Genomic DNA, 14,924 nt, shown 5'->3' with positions numbered 1-14,924 from the left:
TGTTTTTATGTGTGGTGCTACAGAATTCCAACATTTGCAGGATCTCTTGTTGTCCAAGGCTACAGCAGGAATAAGATCAGATGAAAATTTGGGCGAGTATAAGCAGATAGAGGTGCAATCTGCTGCATTTTGAAAATTGTATAAGGATAGTGTATATACAGTAAAAAGGCCAGTGGTGTAGCGGCGTCAGCACTGGACTTCGAGATGAATGGATCCAAGATAGAATCTGGCCAGCTCCTTGCACACTTTATATCCATGCTGGGTTGAGCATTGAGTTAGCAACTCAGCCTCGTAAAAAAACAGTCAAATGCTACAGACACAGCAAAAATGCCTCCAGATGCACTACAAGGTGTGAAAAGGAACAGCAACAACAATATACAGTAAATGCAAGGGCACTGAGGAATATTGATAAACAGAGGAATCTAGGAGTCCAAGTCCATCATTCCCCAAATTATGGCCAGACAGTAAGCAGGATGGTGAAGAAAGCCTTTGGCGTGTTTGCCTTCATAGTGCAGGGCATCAGATATAACAGTTGAGTCGTTATGTGTGCAACTTTACAAATCACTGACTAGGCCACTTTGGAGTATTGTGTGCATTTCTGTTCACCTCACTGTAAAGGCGACGTGACTGCATTGCAGAGAATCACCAGATGTTGCTTGGATTGGGGTTCGGTTGAGTAGAGAGACTGGATGAACTGGGCTTGTTTTCCCTGGAGAGAAGAATGTACAATTGTGAGATACAAAGATAGTGGAGATAATCATAACCTTTTTTCTTCCATAGTAGAGATGTCAAAAATGAGAGCACATGGGTTTAAGGTGAGAAAGAAGTTTTAAAGAGGATCTGAGAAGTAATATATTTTTTAGTGAGTGGTTTATATCTGGATCTTGCTGCCAAAGGATCTGGTGGAATCAGGTATAAATAATACATTTGAGAGACTTTGAAGCAGACACTTACAGTAAGGAGGCAAGGCATAGAAGGATGTAGCTCTAATGCAAGCAAATGGGTTTAATGTTGATCAGCAAAACACCTGGCATGGGCACAGTGGGGAAAGACACCATGTAGGGATTCATTCGGTAGAATTCACCTGGACTGTTAAGGGTTAAGTTTGCCATGTTTGCTATGTGTTATATTGTATGCTATTATGTTTTGGGGATTTTTTTTCTGATATCTATATGACATTGCCATTTCTTTGTGGAGGGAATCAAGAGTATGTTAGAAGTAATTACACTCGTGTCGATTTTTGTCAACACTCCTACAATCTCATGATTAGACAGTGATTTACCACAGGAGAAAAGCCCTATTAGAAAGCAAAGAGGTAGATGTGACAAACATATTGCCCTTGACTCTACAAAAGATTGGGAGGAAGACTGAAATATTGGATAATTAATTGTAGTTGAGAGCAGAGGAGGAGAAAGTAATTTTAGTATCATTAACAGTAGGTAAATTACTCACCTTTCGGTGAAAAATATCCCAGGCTATTATGAGCTGAAAGAAAAGAAACACTGGAGACTCTGAACATCATTTTCTAAATGTCTCTAAAATAAGTGTCAGGTGCAGGAAAGGGAGAAAAGGGAATGCAAAATAATTATTGAGCAGTCAGCTGAATTTTGGTCATGGGCATATTATTGAAGCAATATTGTCATTCAGAAAGTCATTAAACAAGAGCAGTCAGCATGTATATGTTGAGGGGTGGTTGTGCTTAACAAAAGCTTGACATATTAGTTTGATGCAGGCTCTGTGAATTTTAAGCTCTTGAGAAGATTATATAAATAAAAACCTGTGGGATCCATGGATAAATGGTAAACTTAATCCAAAATTAGCTACTAAGGACAATAGTAAATGTAAGTGTGTGACTGGAAGGTTGAGTGCATGGTGCTCAAAATTAGGCCCCTCATTTTTTTTGTTGCATAAGTCATACTGGGTTGCACAAAATGTTGGGAGCAAAATCTGGAAGTCTGCATTTCATTACAAAACTAGACTGATCATATGGCCAAATACAGAGATTCAATGTCCCATAGGAGCAAGGAGCAATCAGAAAGTTAGACAATGGATGAAGGAGCAAGCACATGGATGAAGTGGTTGAGTTGTAGAATGTAAAAGCAACTATATAAAACATCAGTGTTTTCACAGAGTATTGCATACCATTCTGGTCACCATTGTACAGAAGGAATTCAGTTGTGGTTGTTTCAGCTTTGTAAGGCTATTGTCAGGGCAGGAAAAGTAAATTGACCAGCATATAATTTCCTAGCCTGAGAGTCCCGTTCTATTTATGAGGCTGTGAGCTACATGAGGGAACTATGTCCCTATACCACAGTCTTAATGTGTGGATTAGAAGACAGTCATCAATCTTCCTCCCTGACGATGAGCCATTTTGGGGATAGAGTTGGCATCGGTGAGAGTGACAAAATGTTTATTCACACTTAGGTACCTGAAAATACATTTGAAGTACCATGACTTATCAGTAAAGAAAGGATCTTCATAGATGACCTCCTTTCTTTGTATTTCTTTTTGTGATTGTAGGAATTTTGCTAACTTGTTTTGATAATTCTCTGACCTACAGTGGAAGCTTCCTGTGAGAATGAAGACGAGACAATGGAGACAATCGAGGCTGCTGAAGCACTTCTTAACATGGAATCCCCAAATGCTATCTTGGATGAGAAGAGAATGTGTAAGTTTTAGTTTCTAGGGTTTTCTCTTTGGCTCTGTATTCTGCTTGAAGTAGTATGTTCATATCATAATACCAACTGTACAAAATAAGGGTGAGTCTCTGGCTTAAACCTCAATATCTTTAAATAAATGGGAAATCCTATGCATCTTATGAAGGAAAATTGCTGCTGTACTTGTTAGATCATACAAAAAGTAAAGTTAACACATGGTAAAGTGTTTAGGTATTGCAATAGTGAACAATATGCACACTGCACAAAAATCTTACTATACTGGTACATTTGTGGCATGGTTTACTTATGAAAAATAAATCCTGAAATCAATATCTGTCAAAACCTTAATTTTATCCCCCCTTCCACTTTTCCCTTTCTCCCTCTTAAAATGCCGTTTAGTTCACGGATTTACACACCCTCTGGATGGAGAAATGCCAGACTCTGCTTTGCAAGTCACTACCACATTAGATAAAATCCCTGATGTAATAAAAAGATCTCCAACTCCAATGGCAGCTGATGAAGATGATTTTACAAGTGACTCTCCAAGAAAAAATGCACTTAAACAAAGGAAAAAGAAAGGTAAGCTCAAGGCTGAGGATAGTATTTATGGGAAAAGAGGAACAACCAGAGGTGCTGAAGTGGAGCAACTTTGTGAGCAACTTTGAAGTGTTGATTTATTTGACTTGTAACTTTTAGTTATATAATTGCACACTTAATAAACCTATACTGTTAGTTCACAGGAACATAGAAACTAGGATCAAGAGTAGGCCATTTGGCCCTTCAAGTCTTCTTCATCATTCAATATGATCACAACTAATTCTCATCTGAGATATTCTCAATTCTTTCCTATCTTCATGCCTTTTGATAGATAGAAGTTATTCTTCACCTTTTGTATTCAAGATGTATTCAGTGGTTTAGCCTCCACACCCTCTTGTGGTGGGATTTCCATAGGTTCACCATCCATTGAAGAGATTTCTCCCCACCTCTGTCCTAAGCTCAGTCCTGAGGTGGTGAAAAGATTCCTGGTTCTAGACACCCCCCCTCCCCCCCCCCCCCCCCCCCGGTTAGTGGAAACATCCTCACTTCATCTGTCTTTCTGGCCATATTGAAACCGTGTATTCTCAGTCTTCTAAACACCCATCCTTATTCAGCTCAATCTCTCCTTATTTGAAAGTTCTGCTACTTCAGTGATCCGTCTGGTGAAACTTTCCTTACATACATATGTGACAAGTATATTATTTCTTGGAGGAGGAGATTAAAACTGTTCCGGGATGCTTGCTCTCATCTACTTATATACCAGGAAATCCATGTCTCTCAACATTTTTTAATCCCTCACCACAAAGATAATACTCTATCTTTCTGTTTTACTTACCAATGTGGATAACTTAACATTTAGCTACATTATACTGCACCTACCTTGTATTTGTCTATTCGCTGAACATGCATCATGGCCTTAAAACATCATCGCAACTCAAAATCCCACCCAGTTTTGTGCCATTGCCAAATTATCACTGAAAAGTATATCTGAAGTTTGTTTGATGCCAACTTCAAGTAATTGTTTTTTGTCCCCCCCCCCCCCCCCGACTCTAGGACAATGCACATATTTTTAAGTCAATGGGGCACCTTATCCTTAGCTGAACAGTGTTAACATGACTCACTCCCGACGCTCCCTTGTCAGGATCAAAAGCAGTATAATTATATTACGTGGTCGACACACAGTTGTGTTTTCATAAGGTAGTGTAACAGATATTTATGTGTATTCCATCTTCTATCCATTCTTGTAAAGCAGCTCATGTGCAGCAACTTGTCAAAGGCCTTCTAAAAATCCAATTAAACAACATCCACTGACTCTCCACTGTCTATCCTGCCTGTTATTTCCTCAAAGATTTCCCCTTCAGGAAGCCACCTTGTCTTCAGCCTGTTTTATCATGTCCCTCCAAGTGAAAACTGCCAAGAGGCTCATCGGTGTCCCCCTCCCCCCCCCAGATGGCTTTAAATCCAAATTTGTATTGCAGACTTCATTCAGTCAGTAAGGCTGCTTTCCTCGTCCTTGTGCCATTAATGTATTTGATGGCTATTGTATTAGTTTTGCATTAACACTCAAATGCATCTACAACATTGAAGTTCAACTGCAAACTTATTGAAACATTTTACTTTAATACACTGAGTTGGGTCACTTTACACTTAGTCAAAACAGAAGGTTTTTAGTCCTGAAATTGAAATTCCCAGATAATTAGTGCCTCTTTAAATTGTCAATAGTCTTTAGATGCCGGTGGTGGATGTCCATTCATGTAGAATTTTCTCCAGATTGTGTTTGTAATTATTAGTGATGTTGTGTGGTTGCCACATGTTGGAGCATGCTGTAGTGTAGATGACAATGTTAATCAGAGGATGCTGTGTGTTTGCATAGAGTGACATGATTTGATTTTCCAGGTCGGAAGATGAAATCCTCTCGCCCATCTTCGCCTGTCACAGCTCCGCACCTTCCAATTAAAAAGAAAAATAAGGATGGGAAAGGTAAAGCATCATTAGCATGATAGCTCAACAATTGCACAAACATTGTGATTTATCTTTCAGTGTCTTTTTGTATCATCAGCAACATGATATTGTGTTAACCCTGAGTGATGGATCTGCTGACAAAGCAAAAGCTGTTTATCTTTTGCAATTTTTTGCTGTTCTGTCACTTGTTAACCCCCTTCCCTCCCTCTTTTCTCTCTCCAGAGTTCAGCGTTATTGTTCTTAAACTTGAGAGCTCAAACAACTTGCACTTGCCACAGCTAGGAGGAAAAGCTGAATGGTCAAGCAGAGGTTTCTGCTACACCTGAAAGTAGCTTAAATTTCTTCCTAGTATGGCTATAGTTAGAGCTGCAGTGACTTCAGTGGAGTCAATGGAGATCGCACGTTCTCTCTGTCGGCTTTCTGTCATTTCCTAAAGACATTTGGTGGTTAATTGACTACTGTAAATTATACCTTGTGTAAGTAAGTAGCAGAAGAGTCAAAGTGGAGGGGCATGTGAAAGGAAATGAGTTGTAAGAAAATAGGAGGGGATTGCTGTTGTTCCAAAAGCAGGCATAGACTTGCTGGGCCAAATGGCCACTTCGTATATTGTGAACTATGAAATGAAATATAAAGTTGTCAGTTTAACCCATTTTGTGCTGCTGGTATTAACCTGTATCAATACACTGTACCAACCTGAACCATTTTACTTTCATCTCTCGGTTGACATACTTTTCGCATCAAGAACATAAAACTTTCCTCTTCCTGTGTTGTGTAAGCTGTATTAAGAAGTATCAATAAAGAAGTCAGCTAGATAATTTATTGTGGCCTCGCATCCTCTTGCATGTCGATGTGCTGGCTACTCAAAGTAGAGCAATGTTTATCAGTAATTTTAAAAGTAAGTGTAATTTCATGTGTTACGCCAATTCATGGTAGATGGCAAAGTCTTGAATTTTTTTATGTCAACATTGTCACACACCAAGGCTTACATTCAAACACAAAATAAGATTTTCCTTGTATTCACTAATAAAAATCCAAAAGTACTAACATTTTTATTCAAGTTGCTTCATAAATGCCCTGTGTGGTCAGTCTTATTTGTTTATTGGATATCCTGTCAGTGGTGTGATAATAGTGAGTTCATTGGTGGTGAACTTTAATGTGTTGCAATCATTTTCATCAGAGTCCTATGGCACAGATACAGTTCAAAGTAAATTTATTATTAAAGTTCATATGTCACCATATACAACCTGGGGATACTGAAGAAGCCGTAGTTGTACTTTTTGCAAATTCTGATGGTTGTGCATCAGTGTAATTGGAAGCCAGTTGATAAGCTGCTCACCAATATTTTTTCATTCTTTGAATTAAGATGTGAAGAATGGGAGGCTTTCCCAGTGGCTGCGCATTTTAATTCTACTTTCCATTCCCATTCTGACATGTCAGTCCATGGCCTCCTCTGCTACCACAATGAGGCCTTGCTCAGGTTGGATGAGCACTACCTCATATTCTGTCTGGATACCCTCCAACCTGACAACTCCCTCTCCCAATTCCCTCTTTTTCCATTTCCCATTCTGGCTCCCCTCTTAACCCCTTCATTCACCACACCTGCCCATCGTTACCCCCTGGTGCCTCTCCTCTTTCTCCCATGGTTCACTCTCTCCTCCTATCAGTTTCCTTCTTCTTCAGCCTTTTACCTCTTCCACTTACTATCTCCCAGCTTTTCACTTTATTCCACCCCTCCCCACCCACCTCTCCCCTCACCTGGTTTCACCTATCACCTGCCAGCTTGTAGTCCTTCCACTACCCCACCTCCTTATTCAGGCTATTTCCCTCTTCCTTTCCAGTCCCGATGAAGGGTCTCGGCCTACAAACGACTGTTTATTCCTCTCCATAGATGCTGCCTGACCTGCTGAATTCCCCTATAATTTTGTGTGTGATGCTCGAGGCTCGTATTTACTTGCATTGTCATCTTGTTGAGGTGCTTGACTGGTGATCAACACCAATAAAAATGCTATTGTTTATTACTATATTGCAGACAGCAAGGTTCCACACACAGCAGCCTGGCTTCTATTTTTACATAAAATATTCAGTATCTTACCTTGCCAAAACCAGTAAACCCTGTGAAATCTAGAATAGGTAGTTAGTGTTAATCAAAGCAATGGCAAACTATTTACTTAATATTTCATCCAAGGAGCCAAGAAATTATTGCATTATAAAATGATTTCAAGGTAAGTGATTTTTGTAACTTTCCCAAAAAAAAAGAAATCAATGGCTATTTAATTGCATTTGTAATAATTTTTTTCTCTCTGAAGGTTAGGAATCCTTGAAAGTGGTGGTTAGTTGGCTTCTGCAGATCAAACCTGAAAATAGTATTGGGAAGCTGCTAAACTTGGAGCATTTTTGTTAAGTTCTTATCAGAAAAACTATTTTGCTCTTAAAATTATTATGCTTTTCCATGTCTTTTTATTGAACTTTTTTATTATACATGGTAGCAGAATGGATAGTTAATGCATTTTCCTCACCTTTGTTTTTGTTTTCCAGGGAACACTATTTACCTTTGGGAATTCCTGCTAGCTCTCCTGCAAGATAAGAACACTTGCCCAAAGTACATCAAGTGGACGCAGAGAGAAAAGGGCATTTTTAAGCTGGTGGACTCGAAAGCTGTGTCAAAATTATGGGGCAAACACAAAAATAAACCAGATATGAACTATGAAACGATGGGCAGAGCCTTGAGGTGAGTAAAGCTGTGTTTTGCACGAAGGCATTGTCAAATTGCTCTGGTAGGATCACTTTACAACAGCTGGATTGCTGCATTGTCTAACTTGAGATATTTTGAAAATATAGTTCAGGCCAGTTCCTCATTAACCTGCCTGGCCTGTTTTCTTTATTGCACTGAATAACCAGTTGTTCCTTTTAGGTACTACTACCAGAGGGGAATTTTGGCTAAAGTAGAAGGTCAGCGGCTGGTGTACCAATTCAAAGACATGCCCAAGGATCTGGTGGTCATTGATGATGATTCGGCTAAGCATGCTGCACCTAATCTGGACCCCTCATCAGATATTTCATCACCAACAAAGAGGAAAAATATCACCCGTGGAGTCTCACAGTTGCAGAATGTAGGCAGGCTAGAAGCTGTGCCACAGTCAGTTTTGATGCAGCACATCAAGCAGGAGCACGCATCACCGCTGATTCAGCCTCCTCAAAACACTGGAGGGCCACAGAGTCCCATTTTATCAACCATGCAGGCGCTACAAAACAATCAAGTCCTTCAGCAAGGACTGCCAGATGTATCCAGGGTTCCTGTAACTATGTCTTCAGGTGTACAGACAATCAGGTATCAATAGACGTTACTGAAATTGCAATGATTTATAATTCAGGAATGGTTTTATAAGGAAGTTTCTTTCATTTTGCATTGATGCTAAATGTAATGATACACCATTCTCAATTTCTTCCAAAATCAATATGAGAACTGAACTTTGCATGGGCATCCTATTTTATTTTCTCTGGTTTTCAAACATGTTTTCAGTAAGCTGACCCAATTTGGCTCCAGGTTATAATTGAGCAAGCAAAATCTGGGTACTAATCTGAAATCTGAATTCCCCTGACCAATATTCCACTTACAGACAAGTCAAATTAGCAGTAATGAGGTGAAAAGGGAATTCATAGAATGTAAAGTTTTTTTTAGTATAGAGCATTTTAAGGAACCAACTACTTTGGATCTAATATCTCAATGAAAATGAGTTAATAATGCTCTTGTAAAGGGGATTTTGGTGAAGTAGACCGCAGTAGATTTTACATTAGGTTTGAAGAGAATGTAGTTCAATCTCAAACATGGGACATAAATCTAAACGAAGCAGACTATGAAGGACTAGTTTGCTGTGGTTGCTTGGGAAACTGACATAAATTATTTCAGTAAACAGGCAGTGATTAGCACCTAAAGAGATAACAGAGGATTCGCAAATCAAAATTACCTTTAAGGTAGAGATATGTAACATGAAAACATCCTTGTCCAAGAGGAGAACTTTGCAAAAGATGGCAAAGAGATTGATTAAAGGATGAGAATATGAGTGTAAAGTGGTGAGAAACATAAAATATTAAATAAAAACAGGCTAGATGTAAATTATAAATAATAGTCGAAATACTAGTAAAGGGAAGAAGACCAGTGAGGGCATCTGGGGATCTAACCTTATAGACATGGAGTGGAACACTTCATTAGCTTCGAACTGTTCTATTATTCCATTAGCTTTTGAATTATTTTCTGTTTTCTTCCTCAATTTGTACTGATCTTTGCTTTAGCATCTTCAGTGGCTTTTAAACTTGCGCATTTAGAAACTTCTTTCCCTTCCTCCTTTTTGTTCATATCAGGGTGTTACATTTGTCCCCAGCTAAATCATTCACAAATACATGGTCCTAAACTTCGTTTTCTTGCTGACTGGTTGTACTAGAGAGAACAAGTTAATTAATGAATGCCTCTTTTTTCTTGACTCTAACAGGACAATAAGCATCCCGGGCCAGGTTCCGATGGTGGTGACTTCTGGTACACATGCTGTCGGTACTCTAATGCTGCAGACGATACCCATCACAACTATGCTGACTGGAACAGACCGCTGTCCTTCCAAAGTTATTTTGCGTGCCATTCCATGTTCAGAGGGATCTAAGGAAACTGTCACAATACAGGCCACTTTGTCTCCCTCAGTGACAAATGGCATTGGCTTAACTGAGGCCCAGCAGACCCAGGTGATTGCCACCAGTCTTTCACTATCTGATGCTACATTTCAGCCAGTTATAAGTAATTGTGTACAACCTTCTCTTGATGGCATCACACAGCTGGTGACCCTCAACAGCAATGGTCAACCTGTGGTTGCTCACCGTCCAGGCAGTGTAATCGCCACAGTGCTTAAGCCACCCGAACCCATTCTGGACACTTCCGAATTTCAGACTGTGGTCACAAGTTCAAATGCCACCATTCCCAGAGTCAGGATGGTAGAAGAACCTGGTCCTCCTGTGAATGACGAGCCCAACTATCAGCATCTCAATACTGTATTGCTGAGCAATCCCAATGGTATTGCGACGTCTGTGATAAAGATCGAAGGGATGGACAGACATTTTGAGAATACTGCACAAAGCTCTGAGAACCTCAACAGTTCATTGTCACACAGCCTGAATTGTGCTCTCACTCCTGTAGTGAAACTGGAAGCCAATGAAGAGTGCTCAGTATCAACCCTGCACACAGACCACCAATGTGATCAAGCCAACACTCTCATGGATACAGAGCTAAACGATACCATGCCATTCCTGAAACTGGAAAACTCTCAGACTTTTCCACATGCAGTGAGCTTGCTTAACTATCCCAGTAATGTGACTCCCAATCCATGTGCCATATCTACTCCATCTATAGCAAAGCCGACAGATCTGTAAATAGTGTAGAAAGCAAAACCTTTTGTATCTTTTACATGTTGGACTGGAATTTGTCCTGTCTCATCATGTGAAGGATTGTAAATAAGCAGTTATTGATTCAGAATATTTAATACTGTGTCCAGGCCATCATTGTCAGTTACAATTTGAAAGAACGTCATTTTAAATCTAGGCATCAATATCAGTAAAGTAATCAAGGGACCTAAATGGTGTAATGATTTTCTAGTTGTAAGTTTTGGTGCAGAATCAAAACTCCACACAAACTTCTCTTCTATCTCAGTCCAGCTTTATTCTTCTTTGCCTCTTTTAACAAAAAAAGCATTTCCTTGAACTTAAGTGCTAACGCCCTTCTTCATTATTACCATATAGGTAAAGGGTAAGTGGATGTTTCAAGTGGGATTTAGATTAAATTGCTCCCTGGAAGCAACCAAGCATGGGAGAGCCACCTGAGTGTAGATGTTTCTGACCAGTTGTCTAAGTACTGTGCTGTTGGGTTAATGCTTTCAGGCTTCCAGAACCAATCTGGATGAGAGTTATATTAAAAGCAAAATGCTGCAGGTGTTGGACATCTGAATTAAGAATAGGGCTGAAATAATCAATGGAGCAGATAACATCTATGAAGAGCAAGAAATTGTTATTGTTTCAGGTTAATTATTCATCATTAATGTGAATCATTAGCTTGGTTTCTCCCTCAATTGATGCTGACAGAATGAGAACTAATTAAACTGATGTTTAAGAATATGTTAACAGGTGTAAATCCAATTCAGGTCTCGCTGCCTGTTTTCAATTGTGTGATGTGCCTAGAACTGAATAATTCACTGAATTCCAGCAATTTCCTTGCAGTTATGTCATTGAAATCACTGCATTAACATAAAGTGCTTAATGGTTCTTTTTATACATCATCCTCTTGCCCCAGCACATTTGCAAAAAAAAACTATGAAGTGTCCATTTTAAGTAAACAAACAACTTAATCTGGATCAACCTTCATACGATTAAGTCTTCTTTGCCCCTTATATGGCCTATTTATGTTTTGTGAACATTGTTTCAGAGTTCTGTTTCTCGCCAGAAATTTAACATTTAGGAAATAATATTGAATGTAATTTTAGCTCACCGTGATGATATTGATGATAAACCACAAGATGAATATTTTATCTAAATTGTTAATTCCTTGTAGATTAACTACAGATTGCTATATTTTCATATGTGATATGAAGAGAAATCTTCAAGATAAAAATGTGAACTTGGGATATTTTGTAAGAGGATTTTTTTTCAAAAGTGTATTGTAAATATTTATCTTTGATAATACAAAATCTATACATTTCCTGATGCTACATTTCCTCTTGGGCTCCTGTTTTGATGAATTTCCTATCGGTTTGTTAGTGGTTTATAGCATTGTTCTATTGAATGCTTTATTCAGAGGTCTAATTTGATATTGTAGCCTCTCAAGAAAAAAGCCATGTGGAAGAGAGAGAGGATTACATGAAAAAAAAATAAAATTTGTTTTGTTTTACAAGTTAGACCATTATCTTTTTTTTGTTTTAAAAACATGCTTGGAATTTGCAGCTTTCACTCGGTAGATCATGGTAATTGGGATTGCTGCTGGCTTTAAGAACATGTCGCATTTTTTCAAGAGAGTATACTAGCAAAGGACTTGAAACCTAAAGAGGTGATGAAGATAATTTAAATGGTAAACCCACCATTATAAAAAAAAGTAAAAATGATGTTAATTCACAGTAATTTTATGGTGTCCTGCTTATCATATAAGATGCAATTCACAACCAAGTGTAGATCACAGCTGGAGCAGTGAATTGGCTCTCCAAAGTCACATGACATCCCCTGAGCAAGATGCCATGGCTCTGATTTTACAGTTAAGAGTAAATTGTGCCAGCTGTCCTTTACATCTGGTCATGCTCGCCGATATTCCCACAGATCTATTGTATAAAACCTGTCACAATGAGAAATACAATTTTTTGGCAGGAGCTTGGATCACATGAGCAAACCAATTCTCTGTCTGCCTCCGTAACCAATCAGTTTGATAAATCTCGAGGCTTGTAGTTTATAAATCAGAAAACATGAATTGTAATATTTAATTCAATGTCAAACTACATGCAGGAACTAAAACAGGAAAAGATTGCAGTGAAAGAAAAATGAAAGTGACAAGAGGTGAAAATGAGTTAAATCTCACCAACATTAATTAAAATATGAAGGAATGAGTTCATGCGTAAATTTTCAACATTGGTTTGTTTTGCAGTAATTAAGATATGTTATAGCATTAAATGTAATGCACTTGAATGGACAGGCATTAATTTTTAGTGGGTTTCACATAAATATCTCACACAGCTTTGCTTTGTCTTAATAGAGGGATTTCATTCAGAAGAAGTGAGTATCTTAGCTATCAATTTCCTGCTTGCCGCTTTAATTGAACATACTGTTTATGGTCAAGCAATTCGATGCACAATTTACACTTCTATTAAAATTGAGGACTTGTGTAGCTTTATACCTTTCACTACAAAGTCTGGACCGTCTTCTTCCATAATTCTGCACATTGTACATTTTCATGCTGTCAGCAAGATGTTTTTCATTGATACCGGTGTTCAGTGTGATTGTTCCATATTAGGCAGCTTCTTATCTAGTCTTCCTAGCCATAGCAGAGCATTTCTAGCAGTGGATCCTCTTCTCATATTCATATGGTTGTCTTTGGACCTAGGACATCTATTGCAGATGCTGCCATCGTGTATCCATGTTCTACTCCTTGTTACTATCAATCTTTCACTCAAACAACACCAAGGAAACTCAGAACATCTTTCATTATGTTTCAATTAAATTCTCTTTTAAAGTTCCTAGAAACCAGTTATCTGACAAAGATGTTGACTACCCTCAGGTTTTTCACATTTATGTTTCTCCTACTTTGGTAAAGGACATTGGGATTTCTCTGAATTAAGTTGTTGATCATCAATGAATTTGCATCACCTGCACCTCTTCCAGTCTACTCTGCTGAACTTGGTGTCAGTGATGCCGTTTTCTCAACAGTGGTGAAACCAAGTGTATACTTGATGACTGTTCAGCAGCGCACCCAAGCTTCATCTGCAATGGACATCTTAAGCTGTCAGTTGCATGTCATTTTAACTCTTCTTTGCACTCCCATGTCAACCGCTCCATCCTTGATCTTCTTCAGTGCTACGGAGAGGCCAAGCACAAAATGGAAGACCAACTTTTGTTCCACTTGGATAGCTTAAAATACATGAACATTAAATTTTATAATTTTAGTCAGGTTCTCTCCTCCCCCAAAGGCTCACTGCTTAGTTTTCTTCTTTTGTTCATCGTTCCCATCCACTCAGTCACCTAGCTCCAATTGTCTATCATCCAATATAGCCCCATGTATTACCAAGCAGCCCTGTCCCAACCATATCTTCCTTAATCTGGTTCCATCTGCCCAGCATTCCCTCTCCATCTGGTTTTCCCCTATCCCCCCCCCCCCCCACTACTGCTGTATACTAACAATCTTTCCTATTACTGTTTTCTTTCAGTCCTGATCGCAGAGTCCCAGCACAAAGTGTCAACTTACTCTTTGACTTTGTCTCCACAGATGCTGATGACTCCCGTGAGTTCTTCCAGCATTATGTCTTTCTGTCTTGGCTCTGTGTTAAATTTGCTGATTTCTTTTGTCGTCCAGTATGAAGGGACATTTGAGTATCAGCTAAGGGTCAATTGGAGTGTTATTATTCCTGTGAGGGATCCGACAGCAGATTTGATAGAATCTACACTATTAGATCAATGTACTTCTCTACACATATAATCGGCACCATTACATCATCCGGTATTTAAGTATTCAGAAGGTTGTGTCTTCAGCTTTCCAGGAGAATGTGAGCCAACGCAGTGCATGCAGAAATAACAGCTAATAGCAATTCAGAGTGAAAGGATTTTGTTGCACTCTTCTAAGGTATGTTAGAAATAGAGTCATAGAGAAGCACGGCACAGAAACAGGCCATTCGGCCCATCTAGTCAATGCCAAAATCATTTAAACTGCCTACTCCCATCAGCCTGCACCAGGACCATAGCCCTCCATACCCCTACAATCCATGTACCTATCCAAACTTCTCTTAAACTTTGACATCGAGCTAGCATGCAACTCTTGTGCTGGCAGCTTGTTCCATACTCACGACCCTCTGAGTGAAGAGGTTTCTCCTTATGTTCCCCTTAAACTTTTCAACTTTCTCCCTTAACCCATGACCTCTATTTGTAGACCCAGCCAATCTCAGTGAAAAAAAGCCTGCTTGCATTTACCCTATTAATACCCCTCAAAATTTAGTCTCCCTCTACCAAATCTCATCCCAATCTTCTATATTCTAAGGAATACGG

The 14,924-nt window shown here is 39.0% G+C and overlaps 1 protein-coding gene across 4 annotated transcripts in view; it reads left to right on the top strand.

Annotated features, from left to right (window-relative positions):
* The window catches only part of elf1 (E74-like ETS transcription factor 1), a 293,475-nt gene extending 281,403 nt beyond the window's left edge, over positions 1-12,072 (top strand). For all 4 annotated transcript variants that reach the window (XM_059977322.1, XM_059977321.1, XM_059977320.1 and 1 more), the window contains 6 exons: positions 2,561-2,668; positions 3,057-3,236; positions 5,091-5,174; positions 7,692-7,884; positions 8,068-8,484; positions 9,644-12,072. In XM_059977322.1, the coding sequence (XP_059833305.1) occupies positions 2,561-2,668; positions 3,057-3,236; positions 5,091-5,174; positions 7,692-7,884; positions 8,068-8,484; positions 9,644-10,568 (1,907 nt within the window). In that variant the 3' untranslated portion in view covers positions 10,569-12,072. The remainder of the gene's footprint in view (positions 1-2,560; positions 2,669-3,056; positions 3,237-5,090; positions 5,175-7,691; positions 7,885-8,067; positions 8,485-9,643) is intronic.
* The last annotated feature ends 2,852 nt before the right edge of the window (positions 12,073-14,924 follow it).

This window comes from Hypanus sabinus, chromosome 8 (genome assembly GCF_030144855.1).
Source record: "Hypanus sabinus isolate sHypSab1 chromosome 8, sHypSab1.hap1, whole genome shotgun sequence".
NCBI classification, from domain to species: domain Eukaryota; kingdom Metazoa; phylum Chordata; class Chondrichthyes; order Myliobatiformes; family Dasyatidae; genus Hypanus; species Hypanus sabinus.
The sequence above is the reverse complement of the archived record's forward strand: the minus strand, read 5'-3'. Positions and strand labels throughout refer to the sequence as shown.